This window comes from Podarcis cretensis, assembly GCF_951804945.1.
Source record: "Podarcis cretensis genome assembly, chromosome: 16".
Classification (NCBI taxonomy): domain Eukaryota; kingdom Metazoa; phylum Chordata; class Lepidosauria; order Squamata; family Lacertidae; genus Podarcis; species Podarcis cretensis.
In genome coordinates, this window is record NC_137186.1 from 29,021,991 (window position 1) to 29,046,536 (window position 24,546).

Genomic DNA, 24,546 nt, shown 5'->3' on the forward strand with positions numbered 1-24,546 from the left:
CACCCATCTGGCTGGGTTTCCCCAGCCACTCTGGGCAGTTTCCACAAAGACCAAAAATACACTAAGATGTCACACATTAAAAACTTCCCTGAACAGGGCTGCCTTAAGATGTCTTCTGAATGTCAGGTAGTTGTTTCTCTCTTTGATATCTGGTGGGAGGGCGTTCCACAGGGAGGGCGCCACTACTGAGAAGGCCCTCTGCCTAGTTTCCTGTAGCTTTGCTTCTCGCAATGAGGGAACTGCCAGAAGGCCCTCTGTGCTGGACCTCAGCATGTGGGTAGAACGATGGGGGTGGAGATGGTGCCGTGTAGGAATGGGCTGGGCCTGCAGAGTGTCATTTGCCAAAACAAGCAAGTCCTGTGTAAACGAGCAGAGTATATCTTTTGTGTGAAGTTGATGGCTTTGGATCTCTGCGTGAGACGACCCCGTTCCAAGAATGGTTTTTTTTCTCATCCTGTGAATGGTGATGTTTGGCCGCTGTGGGGTGCCAGCACAGCCTCCTCTGGCCCTTTAGCAAAACACAGGCCATAATGGGGTCTTTGTAGAGAGGGAGAAGATTGGAAAGCTCCAAGAGTCCTGCTCCATTCAAACACCAGGTGGCTGAGCCAACCCTACAGCACATTTTTGGAGTGGTTGTGAGAAGGTCATTTGCCAGAGAAGGAGAGGTCGTAGGAGAGCTGGTTGACAAGCCAAAGAGGGAAAGCCATGCTTTAGTTCTGCTTGAATCCAAGGCTGCGGCTATGGGAGAAGCAAGACCTTCTGGGCCACCCATCTGGCTATTTTCCTTCTCACTACCGGCCAGTGGCATGCAGGGATTTTTTTTCATAGGGGAACAGTTAGGGCCAGAGGTGCCACTTTGTAAAGGAGAATGGTGTTTGCGTGGCGATTCCTGCCCCCCCCCCCCCCAAGTTGGATAGAAATAAAGACACAGGACACCAAAATTAAGGTTAATGGGCAAATATTGGCCACAACTTTATTGATTACAGGTAAGAGCGGTATTGGCTTTAGGCATTGGTCCTAACAGACTATCCGGCACAAGACCGGGAGGGGTTAACTCCAACAGGGGGAGCCCCTGAGATGCACATCCCTAGGTGCTCCCCGAGGGGTCACCGCTTGGGAGTGTGCTTTAGGCCCTAGCCTCCATAGGTTTCGGACGAGGCAACGCTCCCCGGAATCCTTTATCAGACTACCCCTCAGCATTTGGGGGAGGTGATGGCGCTGCCCCCCATCTCATCAGCATAATAATACCCCTACCAATGCCTAACTGCCCAAACCAAAGGTGTTGTGACGTTTTGCTACGAGGTAGGTGGAAAAAACCAAATGGCTTCAAAATCAATGCCAATTAGCCAAAATGGAAAAACTCCTACCAGGCCCCTTGCGGCGACCAACCGAGGTCCATAGCAAAGTCAAAGGAAAAACCTAGAGGGCGGGTGGGTGGGAAACTGCAGCTGGAACAAAGAGAGAAAGGGGCGTTCTCGGGCCCCGCTGACCTTAAATTATCCCCAAGCCCCGCCTCTGCAGCCAGCCGATTGGCTGGCCCAGGCAATGACGTGGCCCGAGGATTCCCTAGATCGCGCAGGGCTGTAAACAGCCCCGCGTGGGTGAAGGTGGGCGTGAGCCCGCAATCCCCCCCCCTCCGGATGTCGGGAGAGGCTTTGTGTGTGAAATTGCACGTGTGAGGTTGCCACCTCCTGACATCGCATGCATGAGCATCATGCCTCACTCCCTAAGCCTGGCAGAAGCTTCCTGGGCTTTGGGAAGGAAGGACTAGCCAGGGGACTAGGCTAGTCCCCCTAGTCCACTGACCACAAGTTACTGGGACCCACTCATTTGCCAATAATAATAATAATAATAATAATAATAATAATAATAATAATAATAATTTATTACTTATTTATACCCTCCCCATGTGGCCAGGCCTCCCCAGCTCCCAACAGAATATTAAAAACACAATAAAACACCAAACATTAAAAACTTCCCCAAACAGAGCTGCCCTCAGATGTCTTCTAAAAGTCAGATAGTTGTTTATTTGCTTGACATCTCATGGGAGGGCGTTCCAGAGGGTGGGTGCCACTACTAAGAAGGCCCTCTGCCTGGTTCCCTATAACCTCACTTCTCACAGTGAGGGAACTGCCAGAAGGCCCTCAGAGCTGAATGATGGGGGTGGAGACGCTCCTTCAGGTATACCAGCACAAAGCAGCTTTCTTTCTTATACTAAGGAATAACTATGGTCCTCGCCTCGCAAATTCACCAATGGGACCCTCCATTAGATTTTAACTCTTGGTAGAACCAGGAATTAGAAGGGACTCAGGCATCATACACCCTCACCCTCAACCCCGAACAACTCGCAACAATAATATCCCGGCTGACACAAAGCTAGCCGTTGGAGAGAACAGATCCCTTTCACGTTCTGTCGAGAGAGATGGTAATCAATTACCCAAACTGGTAATCCATTATCTAGAGCAGGCAATGACTAAACCTGGACTTCCTTCCATCTGCCTGCAATGCTGAATTAAACAATTACATGTCAACTGCCTATGCCAAGAAGAGGTGGGAGTTTATTTGGGGTCAAGATTAACAGAGGAAATGGTAGACGGGAAAAGAGGATCCATCTAAAGCCCAAGGAAACCTCCCTGTCACCTGCTGGAAATCGGGAGTTCGACAGCATCTGGCTCCCCATCCTATGCTCTTTTGGCGTGTTAGGGGCCACATGAGACACCAAGCCACTGACCCCCTATATGCTTCCCATATACAGTTGTACCTTGGAAGTCGAATGGAATCTGTATATACATCCGTTCGACTTCCAAAACATTCAGAAACCAAAGCACGGCTTCTGATTGGCTGCAGGGAGCTCCTGCAGCCAATTGGAAGCTGCAGAAGCCGAGTCGGATGTTCAGGTTCCAAAGAACGTTCGCAAACCAGAACACTCACTTCTGGATTTGCGGCGTTTGGAAGCCAAAACGTTCAAGAACTAAGCTGTTCAAAAACCAAGGTACAACTGTGTATACTGTCATTAACCAGCACTACAAAAAGGGTTTTCGCAGATTTTCTTAAAATCTTCACTGGCACAGAAGATACATCAGTCCATGTTGCTCATTCCAAAGAAATAGTTTTATTTATATATTTTTTCATAAATTTATTTCATGCCCTCGTCTTGCCAGGATTTCATTATTTCCTTCACACACATAATGAAACCAACACTTTTTCATGTTTGCATTTTGCAAAAGCTCTAACCTCTACAGTGTTTATTAAATGATGTGTGCCAACGAAGCTGCCTTGCTGCTTCTGTGATTTTTCTTTGGCGTGACCCTGCAAGCAGAGCAGGTTTGGGAGAGGCAGCTGCCTTGCTAAGGCTGTAGCAGACATGCAGACGAATATGCCCTGTGGCAGGAAAAGGCATTCGATAAGGCAACGAGCCTCCACCTGGTGTACAAAGATAGCTGCCTCCCATCATCCCAACAAACTCCACTCCCTCCTGGATCCTGAAATCAGGGATCAGAGACATCAGTAGGAGAGGGGGGCGATGAAAGCAGTCAAGGCTCTGTCAGTGGAGCATGAGACTCTATCACAAGGTTGTGGGTTGGAGTCCTACATTGGGCAAAAGATTCCTGAATTACAGGGGGTTGGATCAGACGACCCTAGTGGTCTCTTCCAACTTCACAATTCTATGATTCCATGGCCCACAAGGCACTTTTTCAGAGAATTCTGAGGCAAGGAGCCATGATTAAGACCCCCACCCCACCCCGGCCTTGTTTGGAGCAGTTTCTCCCCACCACCTCCAGCCTTATTGGTGCACGGTTGTGGATACCATACTGTGGTAGGATCTCTGAAGCTACCTCAGTAATACTTGAATCCAATGGGATCCAATGGGAATAGGGACCGTTCCGGCATTTCGGACTATAATGTGCATTGTACAATCAGTAGCTCCTAAGGAAACCAAGCCTTATGAGGAACGGTTGAAGGAGCTGGGTATGTTGGAGCCTGGAAAAGACGAGACTAAGAGGAGATATGATAGCCATCTTCAAATATCTCAAGGGCTGTCACATGGAAGAGGGAACAGCTTCTTTTCTCCTGCTGTGGAGGGGAGGACTCAAACCAATGGCTTCACGTTGCAAGAAAGGCGATTCCGACTAAACATTAGGAAAAAACTTTCTGACAGATTTCCACGAGAGGTGGTGGGCTCTCCTTCCTTGGAGGTTTTTAAGCAGAGGTTGGATGGCCATCTGTCATGGATGCTTTAGCTGAGATCCTTGCGTTGAAGGGGGGTTGGACTAAATGGCCACTGTGATCTCTTGCAATTCCTACCAATCTGTGATTCTAGCTATATGATTGTCCTGACATGGGACTTGTCAAATGAAAATGATGCCACCTTTGAAAGGCGGGACAAGGTTTTAATGCCTGCTGGGAAACAGCAGAAGGAGCAGTAAAAGAGCGAGAGCCAAGGCAGGCAGGGAGAAGAAACACTGGCAGCATGACCGTCCCAGAAGAAGCTGGAGAAAGAGAGAGACCATGTTGTCACCATCATGGCAGCTAAAAGAGGGACACCTCCGCTCAGTCTGCAGGCTTCAGCCAGTCTCTGAAGTCAAGAAAACTAACAGCTACAGAGATACATCACGATTCTTCTGGCTATCGGCAGGGCGGTTGTGGGACTGACACCGAAATCAAAAGTCTGGGAATCATCAAAGGTCGTTTTGTACCATAAAACAGTGAAAAGGTTGGGCGGCTTGTATATAAAAACCCAACAAATCTAGCGACGAAATTAAAGGAAATCCAAAGGCAGAGAGGCACAAGCAAGAGTTATTTGAGGTAGTTACTGCTCTGAGTGAAGGAAGGAGGAGAAATTATTCCGGGTGGCCACACGGGAGCACTACAGGCACGGCTACCGCTCAGAGAACTTGCGGAGGAGCTCAACAAAGCAGCAGTAACAGGCAGCTAAAGCAGGGCACAACAGGGAAATTTCTAGAAAGAGAAAATAAGGCATCCTTACCCCCCCAGACCCTTGGCACAGCTCAGGGGGTGGGGGTGGGACACTGGCAGAATAGCTCAAGCAAACTTAAAGGAGGAAAATCTACCACGATCGCTTAATAAAAAAAGAATCCAGTGCACGATGGAAGTTCTTTCATGGTTCCGTATTAATTCACTTTTTAAACTCGGAGTGAAGTAGCCAGGACTTTTCTCAGAAGGACCTCTAGCAGGGATTTGCGGAATAGTTTCTATATTTTAACACACTTTCTGTCAAAAAAAGATGCCCCAGGCATGTTAATACATGTTAAAGAGGCAACCCATTCGTAGATCGGGGGGTGGGGGTGGGGTTTGTGGGTTTCTCCTAAATAAACCTTCTCAATACATTTGGCTATGAATACATTTGGGCATCAATTAAAGCGCAGGTGGGTTTTCCCTCCTCGTGAATCAATTTCATGTTTAGAAAATCGTCCCCAAAGCAACACCCTGGAATACAGTGGTACCTCGGGTTAAGTACTTAATTTGTTCTGGAGGTCTGTTCTTAACCTGAAACTGTTCTTAACGTGAAGCACCACTTTAGCTAATGGGGCCTCCTGCTGCCGCCACGCCACCAGAGCACAATTTGTGTTCTCATCCTGAAGCAAAGTTCTTAACCTGAAGCACTATTTCTGGGTTTGCGGAGTGTGTAACCTGAAGCATGTATAACATGAAGCGTATGTAACCCGAGGTACCACTGTAGTGCGCTGCTCCCTCTAACTGACCAAGCCTGGCAGCTGATGGTCAGAAACGACATTTTAGGGTTCAAATTCCAGACTCTGGGCATTATTTCTTATACAATGTATAAGAAATTCTAAAACTGAAAACCCACTAAAAATCTTGGGAGTGGACATTTCTGTACAGGACTTTTAACGCGCAAATCAGTATTTGAGAAACAGAAAATGTTCCATCCCACCTCCCCACTCTAAACTGGCTTCAGCTGCAGTTTTTACCCCGTACTGGGAATTTGGGGGTGCAGGTGTGTGTGTGGAGGGATAGATCTGCCTGGTGGCACAAAACCAACTTTCTCTCCCCGTGTCCCTGTCGTTCTCCTCCATCCTTCGGGGGCTACAACATGGTGGACTTTGTTTCCTCAGAAAGGCTCCTGGACTCCTCATGAGTCTGTGCTTTGAAGTTCCGTTTGTTGAATTCCTCAGAGATTTCCAGAAAGGATTTCCCTTTGGTCTCGGGGAGGAAGAAAGCGACATAGAGGGCAGCAGAGACGCAGACGGTGAAGAAGGGAACGTAGCAGTAATGGCCAAGGCCTTCCTGAGGGGAGAGAGGAGAGGCCTTCAGTTTGTCCGTGATGCACACAGAGTGAGCCCCGTACTTAAACTTTTCTGAACAGTCCCCTCTGGTGCTGCTCAGTTTGCTCTGGGACTCCCTCCCACCCAAAGTGTCTGCAATGGTAGCTGCTTAAGGATTTGCATTTGTGGTCCTGATGGTCACCAACTTAGGTAAAGGTAAAGGGACCCCTGACCATTAGGTCCAGTCGTGGCCAACTCTGGGGTTGCGGCGCTCATCTCGCTTTATTGGCCGAGGGAGCCGGTGTACAGCTTCCGGGTCATGTGGCCAGCATGACTAAGCCGCTTCTGGCAAACCAGAGCAGCGCATGGAAACACCGTTTACCTTCCCGCCAGAGCGGTACCTATTTATCTACTTGCACTTTGACGTGCTTTTGAACTGCTAGGTTGGCAGGAGCAGGGACCGAGCAACAGGAGCTCACCCCGTTGCGGGGATTTGAACCACCAAACTTCTGATCGGCAAGTCCTAGGCTCTGTGGTTTAACTCACAGTGCCACCCGCGTCCCTGGCCACCAACTTAGACTGCTTCAAAAGAGGATTAGAGTTAAATCAGGCACCCTTAACCTGCGGCCCTCCAGATGTTTTGGCCTACAACTCCCATGATCCCTAGCTAACAGGACCAGTGCTCAGGGATGATGGGAATTGTAGTCCAAAAAATCTGGAGGGCCAAAGGTTGGGGGTGCCTGAGTTAGACAGTCCTTTTCCTTGGGGATAATTCAGACTGAAATTCCCACGTGTCTCAAAAGGTTATTTATGTGTGCCACTACTGCGGCCTATGTTTTGTTAGCCCCAAAATGGAAAACGATCCAGGTCCCAACTAAAGAAGAATGCCACCCTGCAGACTTAAAATATAGAAATTGTGTACACTTTAAAACGTTGGTAGCATTAAGATAAATTCAACAGTGTAAATAGGTTTTGATGGATGCAATAATGGAATACTGAATGGTTTAGTTTTTGTAAAATATGCAGGGATTTATGATATGCAAAATGAACAATGCAAAGAGAAGGGAAATCATTGATATTTTAAGTATGTTTCAATGAGTATTTTAAATTGTAAAAACAGAAAATTTAATAGATAGATAGATAGATAGATAGATAGATAGATAGATAGTAAAGGTAAAGGGACCCCTGACCATTAGGTCCAGTCGTGGCCGACTCTGGGGTTGCGGTGCTCATCTCGCTTTATTGGCCGAGGGAGCCGGCGTACAACTTCCGGGTCATGTGGCCAGCATGACTAAGCCACTTCTGGCGAACCAGAGCAGCACACGGAAACGCCGTTTACCTTCCCACCGGAGCGGTTCCTATTTATCTACTTGCACTTTGACGTGCTTTCGAACTGCTAGGTTGGCAGGAGCAGGGACCGAGCAACGGGAGCTCACCCCGTCGTGGGGATTCGAACCGCCAACCTTCTGATCGGCAAGCCCTAGGCTCTGTGGTTTAACCCACAGTGCCACCTGCGTCCCACACACACACACACACACACACACATATATATATGCACATATTTAAAAAACGGTTTTGACAAATTCATGCAGGAGGAGACTGTCAAATCCGCTTAGTAGGATTGCAGTGCAAATCGAAATTGGACAGAAAAGAGGAGTCGTGGCTTCAAATGAGTCTCTCCCACTTCCTATCCTGTCCCAACAGCATTGACCCATGGTTCAACCCAGCATGGCAGTCGGACGGACGGAGTTTGCTTACCACAAGGAAAGGAAACACCATGCCCACCAGGAACAAGTTGGCCCACAGCAGAGAACCACAGATCATGCAGGCAGCTGGGCGAGACACCTGGTCGAAAATCTCCATGGGCATAATCACCGTCACGCCGGCTAGGAAAATCAAACATATTTTTCATCACTTTCTCTCTGGAGCTGCAAGGTCAAGATGTAATGGCAGGACACTAACATCTATCCAGATTGTGTGGGTGTGTTAATGGCGAGAAGCTTTAAAGCAGGCTTCCTCAAACTCAGCCCTCCAGATGTTTTGGGACTACAACTCCCATGATCCCTAGCTAGCAGGACCAGTGGTCAGAGATGATGGGAATTGTAGTCTCAAAACATCTGGAGGGCTGAGTTTGAGGAAGCCTGCTTTAAAGAAATAAATCTTCAACGGGAGGGTGTTGAGCACAACAGAGTGGAGGGAAATGAGGCTCCTCCAGTATCACTTGCTCAATTTCTGCTGTACTCGCCTTCTCTTTGGAGTGTCTCCCTAGCAATTGCTTTGGGCACCAAACTGAGAATCTCCACCGACAAGCATCTAGTCCTCATGGATGCTAAGGCTTCCAAACAAAACACCCACGTCATGTTGATGTGCGTGCCTGCTCTTGTTTCAGGTTGGACGTGAGCGCCTCAAAGCACAGCTTTCCAGGGAGGGAGTCCGCTCCGTTCTGACTCACCTGGCCCAATTCCAAAACTCAGGATGTAGGCAAAGATGCAGGACATGCTCAGGTAAGGCATCCAGCTGTATTGGTTCTGCAAATCAAAGACGGCAAAGTGTTATGTACTGAGTTGAATAGGATCTGAATGGTCCTAGAACAATAGGGTCCAGAATGCAGCAGTCTGATTGGCCCTGGAACAATGCAGCAGTATGATTGGTCCGCAGGAGCTACCCAATCCAGCTCCAGGTGGAAGTGAATCCGCAACCTGATTGGCCTACAGGAGAATCCCAGAATTAGCCAATCACGTGAAGCCCATTGTGTAAATAATGTATATAAAGCAGACATTCTGGGGGAACTTTCATTCCTCACTACTATGAGCTGAATAAAGAGCATGAAATCCACACTCGACTCCGAGTATATTTCACAAAGGCAAAGGGGTTAGTGGAAAATTGTGTGGGAAACTGCAGTCAAAATCCAACAATTCTTGCTCGTTCATAAGTTTAGGAGCAAATGACCACAGAACTGTATTACTGGTACACAAAGACTCAGCCCATAGAGATGTAATTGGAAGAGAGGGTTCTGTGTGATGTCATTTCCCCTCCTCTCCTGGGAGGGCTATGTAATTTCCTGTTCCTCTCCCACCCTCTCTCTTTCTTTGACAAATCATGCCTGAGACTGTTTCTACTTTGAATGAAAGTATTTAACCTGCACAATTTTACTGCTGCTGTGGCTCAGAACCAGTGCAAAGACTATGCGTAAGTAAATCCTGTTTTAAGCTTACTTCCACAGTCAGTTGTCTGATTTCTTGGTTAAGCGGGGCAAATGAAAAGGGGGAGCCAGTTCACTTCATAGCTGGACGTAATTAAAAGAAGGCTTCGCAGTCTACTCTGACATGCCTCAATTTTTCTCCCAAGCGTGGAACTTTTTATTATTAACATTTTATTTAAATCATTTCAGTTACAGGAAATAAAGTGATGAAAGAGAAGGAAAGAAAAAGAAAGTGGGGGAAAACACACATTAATGCCTAAGGATGGAACTTTAAACTCTGTTCAGCAGACACACAGGAGCACCTGGAGGGATAAATTGCTATTAATATATCCTCTCCTACCCATTAAAGGTAAGGGACGCGGGTAGCGCTGTGGGTTAAACCACAGAGCCTAAGACTTGCTGATCAGAAGGTCAGCGGTTCAAATCTCCGTGACGGGGTGAGCTCCCGTTGCTCGGTCCCTGCTCCTGCCAACCTTGCAGTTCGAAAGCATGCCAAAAAGTGCAAGTAGATAAATAGGTACCACTCTGGCAGGAAGGTAAACGGCGTTTCCGTGCGCTGCTCTGGTTTGCCAGAAGCGGCTTAGTCATGCTGGCCACATGACCCGGAAGCTGTATGCCAGCTTCCTCGGCCAATAAAGCGAGATGAGCGCCGCAACCCCAGAGTTGGCCATGACTGGACCTAATGGTCAGGGGTCCCTTTACCTTTACCCATTAAAACCCATTCCACAGAGTCGGACTCGTATTTGGGTCCTGCTCAGCCTCTCCTTCAAGAGCTCAGTTACCTGCAGAGACAGGGCCACCATGAAGACAATGGCCCACACAGACATGAGACTGTATCCGCCCATCACCAGCTTCCTTCGTCCGACATGCTCAATGATCATATTCTGGAGAAAAGCAACACAGGGAAGTTACCGCCAGGAGGACTCTCACGCTAAGCCTGCCCCAAAGCAATGGGGAGTTCGTCTCACGGCAGATCTAATTATTATTTGTATTGTTATTGTTGAGTTCATATACCGCCCTATACTTGGAGGTCTCAGGGAGGTTCACAGAAAAGATCACAATATACATAACCAGAATAAAAACAACAACACACTACACAAACAGATCAAACAAAGGCCTGGTTAAAAAGGAACATTTTTGCTAAAGGTGTGTAATGAAGGCGCCAGGCAAACTTCCCTGGGAAGAGCATTCCACAGGTGGGGAGCCACTGCAGAGAAGGCCCCGTTCTCATGTTGCCACCCTCCGGACCTCTTGAGGAGGCACACGAAGGAGGGTCTCAGAAGAGGATCTCAGGGTCTGGGTAGGTTCATATAGAAGGAAGTAGTTCTTAAGGTATTGCGGCCCTGAGCTGTTTAAGGCTTTAGAGGTCAAAACCAGCACTTTGAATTGGGCCTAGAAACTAATTGGTAGCCAGTGCAGTCGGACCAGAATCACACTCAAATCCTGGTTAACACTCTTCATTGTAAAAAATAAAAGGAGGGAGGGGAGGGGAGGCCATTTGATGGCTCTGCAGGCAGACACCACACACACACACACACACACACACACACACACACACCCCTGCTTTCTGCTAGCAGGATGTATTCAAAGTTCTTCCCTTTGTCTGTCCTGAGTTTCACAGCTAGCTATGAACAAGAGAGTCACTTTATCTCTCCCTCTTTCCATTTCCCCCCCATACCACATGAAACTTACGCAGTTCCATCATGTCCTTGTTCTCGGCCTTGTCTCTTTAAAGTGCTGCAACCTTTTATCGCTCCACCCCCTTCATCACCCTGGCTGCCCATTTCTGAACATTCCCCAGCTCAACAGTACCCATTTTGAGGTGAGGCGAACAGAACTGGGTGTGAGAGAGAAGGCAGACTCCCACCCCCATCCGGAAGCTCCACCTCCCCCAGAAATGGCTCCCCACTTCACCGCTCAGAGACACCCCCCCCCCCAAAGCAAAGGGTCCAAGCGCTCTCCGTCGCTGCCTATCGACAACCCAGTATTTGGGGGGGGGAGCAGCAGAAGGAAGCAGGTTGCTGCTGAAGGGCAGCAGAGATTCTCACACAAGTCATGGCGGTGATCAGCTCGCAGCTGCCTGTGCCGATTATGCTGTACTGGATCTTGTCGTAAGGGATCCCGGCCTCTTGGAAAACGGTCGAGGCATAGGAGTACATCTGGGGGACACAAAGGGAGATGGAGGAAGGATGACTGAAGAGCTGCAGAGCTCTGGTTTCGCTGCAGACACATACACAGGAACGAGAGGCAGCACTCAGGAGGGGAAGAAGGGACAGCGGGTGGTGGTAGGGGTGAGCATATTTTTGCAAGCACCTCTCCAAAGAGCACCTCCTTTTCTTAAAAAGGTAAAGGGACCCCTGACCATTAGGTCCAGTCATGACCGATTCTGGGGTTGCGGTGCTCATCTCGCTTTACTGGCCGAGGGAGCCGGCGTACAGCTTCCGGGTCAGGTGGCCAGCATGACTAAGCCGCTTCTTGCGAACCAGAGCAGCGCACAGAAACACTGTTTACCTTCCCGCTGGAGTGGTACCTATTTATCTACTTGCACTTTGACGTGCTTTCGAACTGCTAGGCTGGCAGGAGCAGGGACCGAGCAACGGGAGTTCACCCCGTCACGGGGATTCAAACCGCCGACCTTCTGATCGGCAAGCCCTAGGCTCTGTGGTTTAACTCACAGCGCCACCCGCGTCCCCTCCTGTTCTTACACAACCCCCAGACCTGTGCTGTGTGGGTCAAGGACGGCCAAATCCCCCCAGAGTCCAGCCTGGCTCATAACGCCTTTGACAAGCCCACCAGAAGGGTCTCTCTGCTTCTGGAGCCTGGCACTTTTGGGTAGCTCCTGCCTGGCCCCGGCTAAAGACCTGAACTGGCACCCCCCTCATCAGTGGCATAGCGTAGGTTGCCAGTGCCTGGGGCCACGTGGAGGGAAACAGGTGGAGTATGCATGCACATTTGGGTGTCTGAGTCGCCCGGGAGATCTCAGCTGCAGAGATGAGTTGTTCCATTGTCTGGAGAGGTCACTTCCTGGTTGAAATGTTGCACCCCTAACAATTTTGCACCCATGGCAACCAGCTTTATGCTATGCCACTGCCCACAACCCTGCCAATACTCAAGCTGATTCCCTCCTTGCCTTCTCCCAGTCACTCACAGAGTCGTTGCCGCAGAGCTGCATGGCACTGCTGAGGAAGACAATGGTGATGAGCTGCCACCGCACGGCCGGGTCCCTGAAGAGCTCCCAGGGGGCCTTGGCTGTCACCCCTCGGAGGGCCGCCTGCTCGGCCAGCAGCTCCTTCATCTCCCCGCCCAGGTCGTCGCTGCCCCGCAGCTTCTGCAAAGCTGGAAGAGGCAAGAGGGGCAACATCAGGGCTGCAAGCATGAAGATGGAGCGGTCAAACTCCAGGAGATGCTCAGAGTTTTATTAGGGATTCCAAACATACTCTGAGCACCTGTTGAGCTGCTGGAGCTTGGGGTGAGCTTGAAAGCAAATTAGGAAGGCAGCTCACAAACGACAGGGGTACAGGAAACAGCTCAAGCTGCTCTTGTTGTGAATCTGCTTTCTCCTATGGGAGGAACCATGCACCATCCCCTACGGATCTTCCCTTAAACCAGGGTTTCCCAAACTTGGGTCTCCAGCTATTTGTGGACTACAACTCCTATCACCCCTAGCTAGCAGGACAAGTGGTCATGGATGATGGGAGTTGTAGTCCAAAATTAGATGGAGACCCAAGTTTGGGGAACCTTGCCTTAAACAGACACGAGTAGTGATTATTTATACAGGGTGAAGCCTGCCAGACTGGAACTCAGAGCCTTTGGAATGGAAGCAACTAAGGAACTCGATGCAACAGGAGAACCAGAAGGCAATTTTGTCCTGAGCTGGGTTTTTTTAAAAAGCAAGGAGAAGCACTGAGCACACCCACCACAGATGCAAGATTCTTCATCTCCTCGGTCGATCAATAGGTACCGGGGGCTTTCCGGGGCCCAGGGCAGCAAGACCAGCTGGATCAGAGCAGGCACTGCATTGCTGGCCAGGAGGAGAGGCCAGCTTTCCTCTGCTCCTAAAATTTCTCTGCATTAAAAAGACAGAATTGTGTGAGCAGAACCTTTCTGAGCCGGCAGTTTGGGCCTCGTTAAGTCGAATGTATGCATTTACTTTTTCTGTTTATGTCTGTTTGTCACTTTTCGCACACAGAACAGTGGCCCCAAAGCAACTTAACACATTAAAACCCCATATAAAGAAATAATAGAAGGTGAGAGCTGCAGCTCAGAGGAAGAAGGCCCCGATTTCAATCCTGAATGGCATGTCCAGGTAGGTTTGAGACTCTCTGCCTGAAACCCTGGAAAGCTGCTGCCAGTCCGTGTAGACAATGCTGAGCTAGATGGAGCCAGGGTCAGACTCAGCAGAAGGCAGCCCTGCATAATCCCAATACTAGCCCCACCCCAGCTTCTTTCTCTGTGCCCCAGGAAGGGCTTAATGTAGCTGCTCAGCATCCAAGTACCGTATTTTTCGCTCCATAGGACGCACTTTCCCCCTCTTAAAAACTAAGGGGGAAAGTCTGTGCGTCCTATGGAGCAAATGCAGGGGGGAGGCAGGCAGGAAAAGCCCCCAAGAGCTGCACACAAGCTTCGGGTGGCTCTTGGGGGCTTTTCCCTAGGAGGGAAAAAGGACTGACATGGCCAGTCAGTCCCTTCTCCCTCCTCATAGAAAAGCCCGCAGGAGCTGGTCGCTCCTTAAAGGGTGCACAGCTCTTGTGGGCTTTTGCGGGAGGTGGGGGAATTGCCATAGCCTTGCGCCTTGCGCAGCCTCTTCTGGCTGGAGAGGTTGCGCAAGGCTAAAGAAGAAGCCAAGGAAGCGAGTGCGATCCATCCCGCTCGCTGTTTTGGCCTCTTTAGCCTTGCGCAGCCTCTCCTGGCTGGAGAGGTTGCGCGGCTATGGCAGAAGCCAAGACTGCGAGCAGGTCTTGGCTTCTTTGCTCTTTGGGGCTGGGGGGGGGAATAATTCCCCCCCCTTGATTTCCCCCTCTAAAAACTAGGTACATCCTGTGGTCCAGTGCGTCTTATAGAGCGAAAAATACAGTAGTTTTCTGGGCAAAGATGCTGCAGATCATTATGGGGCCAAGTAGCCAGGATTGCTGTGCTTGGAGTAAACCCTTTGCTGGAAGAAATGCAGAGGTTTGCTGTGCCCTTGAGGATTTCTTTTTTCTTTTTTTTAGGCGGATGGAAAGAGGATGGTATCCCCCCCCCCCCAATATCTTCCCCAGGATGCCCCTTTCAGCCTCACCTCAGTCCAACCACCTGTCCCATCACCAACCCCAGGGCTGTGAAGGATGCAGACGTCAGGGCCACGGCTCCACGGAGCTCCTTGGGGGCGCTTTCTCCCAGGTACATGGGCTGGATGTTCATGCTCACGCCTGGCCAGGAGGAGAGACAAACAAGGATCAGGAATGTGGCAGTGCTCCAATCTATAGTGGTTCGTCCTCTCCCCCCCCCCCCCCACGCACACACAGAGAGAGACTCCAGACCGGCTGGGACTGGTCAGATGACATTTGTTTATTCCCCAGCCTGCAGAAACAACAGTAACTTTCTCCAAGTTCTAACCTTTGCCCAAACTCGCCTGTCATCTCCTCCCCACCAGCCTCGCACCTTGTCCTAATGTTTTCCCTCTTGTGCCCCAAAAACTATCAACTTTGTTTATTGCTCTAGGAATGTTCAAAGGTGAGGGAGGCACTTGCCTCCCAGCCCCCCCCCCCCACCGCTTGCTTTCCTTACATCCAGCCAATTATCATGCCCCTTCCGTCGTCTCTGCTCCAGGCTAAACATAACCAACTCCTTCAACCGTTCCTCATAAGGCCTGGTTTCCAAACCCTTGATCATCTTGGTCGCCCCTTGGCTACACACCTTCCCACTTCTTAAATGGTGGTGCCCAGAACTGGACACAGTACTCCAGGTGTGGTCTGACCAAGGAAGAACAGAGCATGACTATTGTGGGTTAAACCACAGAGCCTAGGACTTGCTGATGAGAAGATTGGCGGTTCGAATCCCCGCGACGGGGTGAGCTCCCATTGCTCGGTCCCTGCTCCTGCCAACCTAGCAGTTTGAAAGCACGTCAAAGTGCAAGTAGATAAATTGGTACTGCTCCGGCGCGAAGGTAAACGGCGTTTCTGTGTGCTGCTCTGGTTTGCCAGAAGCGGCTTAGTCATGCTGGCCACATGACCCGGAAGCTGTACGCCGGCTCCCTCGGCCAATAAAGCGAGATGAGCGCCACAACCCCAGAGTCGGCCACGACTGGACCTAATGGTCAGGGGTCCCTTTACCTTTACCTATTACTTCCCTTAATCTGGACACTATACTTCTGTTGATGCAGCCTAAAATAGCACTTTCTTTTTTCGGGCTGCATCACACTGTTAACTCGCATTAAGCTGGTGGTCTACTAAGATCCCTAAATCATGCACAGGTGTGAAGCCAGCTGTCCCCCATCCTATATTTGTGCCCCTGATTATTCCTTGCTAAGTGTAGAACTTTATATTGGTCCCTATCGAAATTAAGTTTGTTAGTTTTGGCCCCGTTCTCCAATCTGTTTTCAGGGAATATCGAATCCCAATTCTGTCTTCTGCGGCATTAGCTACCCCTCCCAGTTTGGTGCCATCTGCAAATTTGATAAGCATCCCCTCCATTCCTCAATCCAAGCCATTTATTAAGATGTTGAAAAGCATCAGGCTTAGGACAGAACCCTGCAGCGTCCCAGTTGGCCCTGCTTCTTGGGATGACAAAGAACTGGCAGAGAAAGATCTGCTGACATGCTTGCCCTTGACTGAAGACTTAAGGGCTGCCTGGTTATCCTTCAGTTGGTTAGACGCTTTCCAGATTCACACACACTCCCCATTTTCAGTGGTGTGGCCTGTAGGGAACCTTGAACTCACCCGCTCCTCCTTACCTACCAGAATTGATTCCTGCAAGAAATCTGCTCAGCAAGATCATTTCAAAGGATTTGGCCATTTGGCTGAATCCCACCAACACCGCAGCCAAGACCACAAACAAGTTGTTCAGCAGCAAAGATTTCTTCCTTCGGAGAAAGAAAGAGGGATAAAAGGTGAAATATACTCGGAGTCGAGAGTGGATTTCATGCTCTTTATTCAGCTCATAGTGGTGAGGAGGAATGGAAGTTCCCCCAGAATGTCTGCTTTATATACATTATTTACAAAATGGGCCCCACGTGATTGGCTAATTCCGGGATTCTGCTGTAGGCCAATCAGGTTGCGGATTCCCTTCCACCTGGATCTGGATTGGGTGGCTCCTGTGGACCAATCAGACTGGTGCATTCTGGATCCTATTGTTCTAGAACCAATCTGACTGCTGCATTCTGAATCCTATTGTTCTAGGACCAATCAGACTGATGCATTCTGGATCCTGTTGTTCTAGGACCAATCAGACTGATGCATTCTGGATCCTATTGTTCTAGGACCAATCAGACTGCTGCATTCTGAATCCTATTGTTCTAGGACCAATCAGACTGCTGCATTCTGGATCCTATTCAACTCAGTACATAACAAAAGGACTCAGGAGCCCAGTTCAGGCATAATGAGGATGCACATCACACCCCTGCACTACTCCCCTCATGCGCCGGTTTTGGCACAGTGACTTTCCTTGGTCAACACGAAGTTCCAACCTCCATGTGACACCCCCTGCCTTGGCCAACCCTAACAGCCCCCTGTCCCTTCAGGATCAGTGCCAAGGCCCAAGGGAGCAGCTCCTGGCCATGCCCTTCCCTGGCTTATAAAGCCAGCTGCACCCGCATGCTTGCCCCCCCCCTCCAGCGGAAGGAAAAGCTGCCTGGAACGCCCAGTTCTTCCCAGGGAGATGAATGTCAGTCTTGGCAGGAGGAGGTAATGCGGGTGAGAATGATTCTTGGACTTTGGGTGAACTCCACAGCTATCATCCAAAGCAAGCAGAGAAAGCCACAGTGACTGGGCTGTACTGGGACCAGCACCCAGATCTCTCACCTGGGCTTTGCCAATACTCCCCCCCAAAAAACAACAACAACAACAACACAACAACAACCCAGGCCATTTGGAATCAGGTTAGGTTGACTGGAGCAGGATTCATTTCCGTTTAATAACTGGTTTAATTACATGTAACTGATAAATTGAGGCACTGAGATGCTGGCAGTAAAAAGTTCAATGTCTAAAATGCAGGCGGTGTGAGTTCTGCAATAGCCACCCCTACCTCTCCACCAGTGCCGGATTTACGTACAGTGGTACCTCAGGTTACAGACTCCGCTAACCCAGAAATAGTGCTTCAGGTTAAGAACTTTGCTTCAGGATGAGAACAGAAATCGGGCTCCGGCGGTGCGGCGGCAGCAGGAGGCCCCATTAGCTAAAATGGTGCTTCACGTTAAGAACAGTTTCAGGTTAAGAACAGACCTCCGGAACCAATTAAGTACTTAACCTGAGGTACCACTCTATAAGCTAAACAAGCTATAGCCAAGGGTCCCACTCTCTTGGGTGCCCCCCAAAAATTTAAAGGGAAAAAAGCAAAACCTGGATGTACATTTCCAAAATTCTTAATTGTGTTTCAGTTCAACAATTACTTTGTAATTACAGAGAGGAGCTGAGGGAAGTCTTTGGGGGAGGAGAGGGAGGGTTTGAGGGGGGTGGGGAAAAAGGGGAGAAAATAATGAATATGATATGTTTTGATATGTTGTTATGTTGAAATTGTTAATGAAAACATTTTTAAAAATTACATTGATAAAAGACATATTTTGTTATGTGCAAATGGCTTTGGATACCTATTAGGTCCATAAATTACCATATAGCATATACTGTATTTTTCGCTCTATAGGACGCACCGGACCATAAGACCATAGTTTTAGAGGGGGAGAACAAGAAAAAAAAATCTCTCCCTCTCTGCTCAGCACCCCTTCAGCGAAGTGGCAGGAGAAATGGAGCCCCTTCCATTTCTCCTCCCACCTCACTGAAGGGGTGCTGCGCAGAGAGGGAAAGCTGCACAGCGCCTCTCCAGCGAAGCGAAGCCAGGAGAGCAAAAGGGATCGGTGCGCACCGATCCCTCTTGCTCTCTTGGCTTTGTGTTGCTTTCGCTGAAGCCATGGAGCCTGCATCCGCTCCATAAGATGCACACATATTTCCCCTTAATTTTTGGAGGGGGGGAAAGTGTGTCTTATAGAGCGAAAAATACAGTATTCAACACAAAAAACAGCAACCATTTGCTGTTGACAAAGGACAGCTGGACATATGAAGGGCCCCATTACCTTCAGTAGCTTAGGGCCTCATCAGACCTAAATCCGGCCCTGCTCTCCACCAAGAGACTGACACAGGGCCGGGTCCCCCATGGGGCGTCAGCAGCTGAAAATGGTTGTGAGTCTTAGCCCATTGAAGCAGAAATCTACAAGGCGCCTCCTCACCTTCCCAGCTTAATGGCCATGGGGCCTGCGAGGAGGGCTCCCACGAGCCCCCCCAAAGGATAGATGGAGACGACAGAGGACCAGATCAGGGTGATCAGCTTCCCCTCGAGAGGGCTGCCCGTCCGCTCCAGCCATGTCTCATTTGTGAAGCTCTGGATGTACTGAAATGTGAAAAGGCTGAAGTCACATCGGGAGAAAACAAACAACAGTCTTTCTTTCTTTTTTTATTTTTTTAAAAAAATATTAATTAAAGTTTTGAAAGTTACAGAAAGGAAAAAGAAAAAGAATTAAACATAAACCATACAATACAATACAAAAACAAAAATATTACATATACATAACAAAAAGAAAACAAAAACAATTTAAAAAAGAAAAAAGAAACACAACCTATACTGTCAATGTTATTAACTTTCTTTTACTTGTTTCAGCGACCTCCTCACACCTCCCTTTTTTTGTATTCCACTCCGATTAATTGTTTCAGCAAATCCTTTCCATCTTCCTCAAACTTCTGTCCTATCATTTAACTTAACAAATTCTAACATTATTTTTTCCTTTAACCCAATTACAATCTATTATACTTAATTCTTTATAACATTTCCAAACAACAGTCTTTCTACAGGTGCTGCATGCGACATATCATTTTTCCAGGACCTAATGTGGTGAGTACTGGATGGGGAGGAGAGACCTCCAGGTTCAAATCCCGCTCACGGTCACCTTGCACCAGTCGCTCTCGCTGAGCCTGGTCTACCTCGCAAGGCTGTTGTTGTGGCAAAATCAGGGTGGGCAGCCACATATTCCGCCCCAAGCACCTTAGAGGAAAGTGAGGATGCAGACATGGCCAACACGCTGCAAAATACTCGGGAGGGGAGGTGTACAAAATGCACAAGAGCAAAGGAGCCTTCACGAAAAATTACATTCACCCCTAAAGAAAGAAACCTCTCTCTGTCCGGCTTCATGGCACCCTAAAAGAAAAAATGCTGAGAGAGGGGGCCAGCTGCCTCAGTCTGTGAACCCGTGGCAAGTTAACAGGATCACAGGGCAAGTACAGTAGTACCTTGGTTCTCAAAGCCGAAAACCCGGAAGTGTTCCGGTTTTCGAACCTTTTTCAGAAGCCGAATGTCCAATGCAGCTGTCAGCTATTGTTTCTGGGGCACCTGAACCAATCAGAAGCTGTGCCTTGGTTTTCGAACATTTCGAAAGTCAAACGGACTTCCGGAACGGATTAGGTTTGGCGCTTTTGTTCTTGCTACTTATTTTGCGTTTTTGTTTTTGAGGCTTTTTACGTTAATTTGTTTTTGTGACTGTGTGGAACCCAGTTCAGCTACTGACTGATTGATTGATTGTGTGACTGCGGAAATGGATTAGAGGCCCCCATCCAAACAATGACTATCATCAGTGCAGGTAAGAAAAAAAATTAGTTTTAATTTTTACCATCTACAATGCTGTCTTACTTATTTTATAGCCAACCTAGCAGTTCAAAAGCACGTCAAAGTGCAAGTAGATAAATAGGTAACCGCTCCGGCAGGAAGGTAAACGGCGTTTCTGTGCACTGCTCTGGTTCGCCAGAAGCGGCTTCGTCATGCTGGCCACATGACCCGGAAGATGTACGCTGGTTCCCTCAGCCAGTAAAGCGAGATGAACGCCGCAACCCCAGAGTCAGTCACGACTGGACCTAATGGTCAGGGGTCCCCTTACCTTTACCTTACATTGATTATTGCTTTCATTTTCTGGATCAATGGTCTCGTTAGATAGTAAAATGCATGTTAAATTGCTGCTTTAGGTGTTGTTTTTAAAAGTCTGAAATGGATGAATCCATTTTGTATTGCTCTCTATGGGAAAGTGTGCCTTGGTTTTGGGACGCTTTGGTTTTGGAACGGACTTATGGAAGGGATTAAGTTTGAGAACCAAGGTACCACTGTAAATATAACCCCAGGAAAGAAAAATGCTTCATCGACAGACGTGACAACCCTAGAACCCTCTAAACAGAGATGGCCTGGTCTCTACTAACATTTGGGGAAACTGGGGTAAGTGTTGTCAGGTAAGGACTTACTGTGGTTGGGGCATTGATGATGGTGAGGTTGTATCCATACTGGAATGTGCCCCCAATTCCAGCCGCACAGACCGTCAGGATCAAGACCCGGCCTTGAAGCTGAGGGAAGACCCAGAAACATTCAGAAAATAAGGATGTTTCCTTATTTATTTGGTTTTCAACATACAATAACATTCTGCATGCAACACACAACTGAGGAGACCAAATAGAACAATATAAATTTCCTAATACTGTATAGCAATGATTTATAAAACAATACATTTCACAGTAAGCGCTGAAAGTCACCCATGCAACACAGTGGTTCATCTTAGAACACGGTTGTGCTAAGACTCCACTGGCAACAATTACTTCCAGGGTATGGCCCAAAAGAAAAAAAAGGAAATTGATCGACAGCGAGGCAAACGCACTGAACTGAAGCAGCTTAAGATGTCTGGGGTGATTGAAAGAATATAATATCAAGGGCAGATTTTCCTTTAATCCTTTATTTTTAATGAGGAATTTAAGATTGTAGGTCAAGTGGCTAATCGGGTAGGATAAGAACGTGATTATACTTTATAAAACCCTGAGTGAAGTTTTTGAAATGGGTCCAACCCAACGACAGCCAAGAGAAGGAAACATGAGAAGGAATAAAAATCATGGGCGTAGCCGTACACCCCGACTCCCCAAATCAAGTAAATAAATAAAAATACTTACCTAAAAGTAGAAACTGTAGAAAGATTTTGACAGATTTTTCTGAGCACTTGGGGTCAAAAGAAAGTAATTTTAAGCAACTGTTGCTGAGAGATTTTATTCCGAATCTGCTAGACAGAGCCAAACATAGGATGGGTGGGTATCCTGTCCCCTCCCCAACATAAATCCTGGCTACGCCCATGATAACAATGGAAGGCACATTAATGGCTTTTGAAGAACAAATATGACTGTCGTTGGGATACTGTGTCATAGAATCACAGAATTGTAGGTTTGAGAAAGGAATGTAAGTTCTTTTTATATGCAATAACAGCAGCAAGAATATTATTGGCCCAAAAATGGAAGCAAGAAGAGTTACCGTCGATTGAGGAATGGAGGATGAAGTTAATGAACTATGCAGAATTAGATAAACTAACAGGAAGGATTTGAAACTGGAGCAACCAGAAATTCACGGAAGACTGGAGTAAATTTACGGACTATTTGAAAAGTAATTGTGAAGAACAGATGACGTTTGTAGGGTTGCAAGAAGTTTTGTGAGGAGTATTATTGGAAGTATTGTAAAAATGGAGAAGGGGAAGGATGATTTGTTAAGAGATGTAAAGGCAATATAAAGTTAAGAAATGCATAAGAGGTGGTTAAAACGGTGGATCATCAGAGGTGCTGATGGAAGTCTAAAAAGATTGTATAAGTTTTGTGGTACATTTTATAATTTATATGTTAAAATTAATAAAAAATATTATTAAAACAAAACAGAACAAACCTTACATGGCTTTAAAAGAGAATTAGGCAAATTCGTGAGAGGGCTAGCGATGGCTACTAGTTATAATAGCTTAGCTCTGCCTTCATGGTCAGAGAAGTAAATGCTTGCTGGGAGTCACAGATGGGCAGATCTGAGCTCAGGTCCTGCTTGTAACAGGCTTCTCACAGGAATCTGGATGTCCCTGCCCCCTAAGAACAGGACGCTGGACTAGATGAATCCCTATTCACCTGATCCAGCAGCCTGTTATTTTCTTACATTTTATTTTAAAGTGTTTTCTTTTATCCCAAGATTAAGTACCTTAAATCTACAATACGGTACAAATTTTGAGAGAAATGGGATGAAAGTTGGGCAGGCAATCTTTAATTTGGGACCATTGCAGTTCCTCAACGTCAACATAAGATAAAACCATTCTAAACTGCTTTTACCAGTGGCATATAAGACATCACAGAGACTGAATAAAATATATACCAGGTGAGATAGTAAATGTTGGGAGTTGTGGATAATGAAACGCATACGCCCATTAAATTAAAGATTTTGGAAAAAGAGATTAACAATTTCATTGGTAACTCTTTAAAAAGAGTTTTGTTATCATTATTTTATTTATCCTTTTCAGCTTTATACATTTCACTAATTTTACAATCATCTTAACATTTCAAAACTTGACTTCCTTCCCCCTCTTTCTTCGGTTCCTTAAATTTATTTTTAATATCTTCTGCATATCCAAATTAACATAATTTGCTCATTTATTCATCTACTTTTAATATATACTCTTACAAAACTGCAGATTATTACAATAATCCTTCCAATACTCTTTTAAAGAGATTTATTGGAACATTTGGAGGAACAAATCAAGAATAAGGAATTGATACAGAATTTAACAGTTACTGCCAATATGTTAATTGGCACTAAAATGGAGAAAATAAGGTGCCAGTAATTAGAAAAGAGTGCTGAGCAAAAATTTGGAAGTTTGGAAGTCTTGATGCAGAAGCTTCCTGGAGTGATTAGTTTAAGAGATGGAAGAGATAGAAGGGAAAATTTAGAAAAAAGCAGATACAACAATAAAATTGGTGGATAACAGCTTTTCTAAGTGGCAGATAAAAATATTTAATCTTTATCGTCTTCTGCCATTTATGATATATTTGTTTACAGATTCCTGCATTTGGGCATGTTTCCAAATTTAATTTTTGGAGCGGCTGGTAGCTCCAGCCAGCCCAGCTGGGCAGGGCAGAAAGCATGGAAGGGGCACCCCGCGCCGCCGGCCCCCACGCTTGTCCCCGGGGCTAGAGACGGCAGGCATGCCGGTTAGAGACGGAGGGGCTCCGGGTCGGAAGTCTCCGCCTCACCTGTCGCTGCCACTCGGCAGGGCACGCTGTGCCGGATCCTCCGGCGGCCTCCCAGGCCGTGCGCCTGACGGGGCCACCCAGCGAGCCAAAGGGTCCTGGGCTGCCAGTCTGGGCAGGCAGGGGGCGAGAGGGCTGGGAGGGAGGACCCTTGCAAATATCCGATCGCCCGGGGGTTGCTAACTGTCGCCTCCCCCGCACCCCCCGCAGAGGAGCCCCGGAAGCGTGACGCAGCCCCCGCCTCGCCCCCGCGCGGTCCTGGCCAGGTGTGCGAGCGGGGCGGGGCCTCACCTGGCGGCGCGGCGGCTGCAGAGGTTGCGGGGCTCCGTCCGGCATCCTGCTCGGCCCGGCTCGGCTTCCCTCCTCTGCTCTCCCGGCAGATGCCGGCCGGCTAGCAGGAGGGTGGGCGGAGACTCCGCGCTGGGCAGGGCTTCTTGGCTGGAGCTGAGCCCGGAGGCTCATCGCGCAACGGGCGACTCTGAGCATGTGCAGAGTGCCTCTGGGAGAGAGGCCAGCGGGGCTAGCCTAGTGGGTTCCAGGATCCCCTTGCGGGGGACGGTATGGCCGGGATGGGGGTGGGATGGCCTCTGGCCTGGTCCCACCCATTACAGCATCCTTTGGGTGCTTTTTTCGCTGGACGCGACCGAGAGCGACTTCTGGGCCACGTGGGGAGGGTTGGGTCGGCCACCCGGTCCTTCTGCGGCTCCGTAGGTGCCTTTTCCTGAAGCCAGGCCAGCCCAGCCCCCGAAGCGCGACAGCCCCCATTTGGCAGCTCTGGCTTTTTTTGGGGGGGGGGGGCTAAAAGGAACGGCCGAAGCTCAGCAACATAGCATTTGCTCTGCATTCA

At 48.2% G+C, this 24,546-nt stretch overlaps 1 protein-coding gene across 2 annotated transcripts; it reads right to left on the bottom strand.

The window, feature by feature from the left end:
- Positions 1-5,923: 5,923 nt before the first annotated feature.
- Positions 5,924-24,253, bottom strand: SLC2A11 (solute carrier family 2 member 11). Of its 2 annotated transcripts, XM_079956823.1 has the most exons (12): positions 23,991-24,253; positions 20,913-21,011; positions 18,863-19,023; positions 16,383-16,507; positions 14,726-14,855; positions 13,365-13,513; positions 12,596-12,783; positions 11,496-11,606; positions 10,230-10,331; positions 8,698-8,773; positions 8,004-8,131; positions 5,924-6,267 (listed from the first exon to the last, which is right to left on the bottom strand). In XM_079956823.1, exons 1-12 carry the CDS (start codon positions 24,183-24,185, stop codon positions 6,067-6,069), a joined length of 1,665 nt encoding a protein of 554 aa, XP_079812949.1. In that variant the 5' UTR covers positions 24,186-24,253; the 3' UTR covers positions 5,924-6,066. The 2 variants fall into 2 exon arrangements, with proteins under 2 accessions (XP_079812949.1, XP_079812950.1); XM_079956824.1 differs by lacking the exons at positions 20,913-21,011; positions 23,991-24,253 and adding an exon at positions 19,480-19,657 and having other exon boundaries at positions 18,863-19,080.
- Between the last annotated feature and the right edge of the window lie 293 nt (positions 24,254-24,546).

What these genes read in the sequence shown, in the direction of transcription:
- SLC2A11 (XM_079956823.1), bottom strand. Translation starts at nt 24,185, where the DNA reads ATGCTCAGAGTCGCCCGTTGCGCGATGAGCCTCCGGGCTCAGCTCCAG. An exon ending in TGAAGAATCTTGCATCTGTG is followed by an intron (nt 12,784 to 13,364) that starts GTGGGTGTGCTC and finishes TGCCTCTTCCAG; the next exon opens with CTTTGCAGAAGCTGCGGGGC. An exon ending in AGCTCTGCGGCAACGACTCT is followed by an intron (nt 11,607 to 12,595) that starts GTGAGTGACTGG and finishes TGTGTCCCCCAG; the next exon opens with ATGTACTCCTATGCCTCGAC.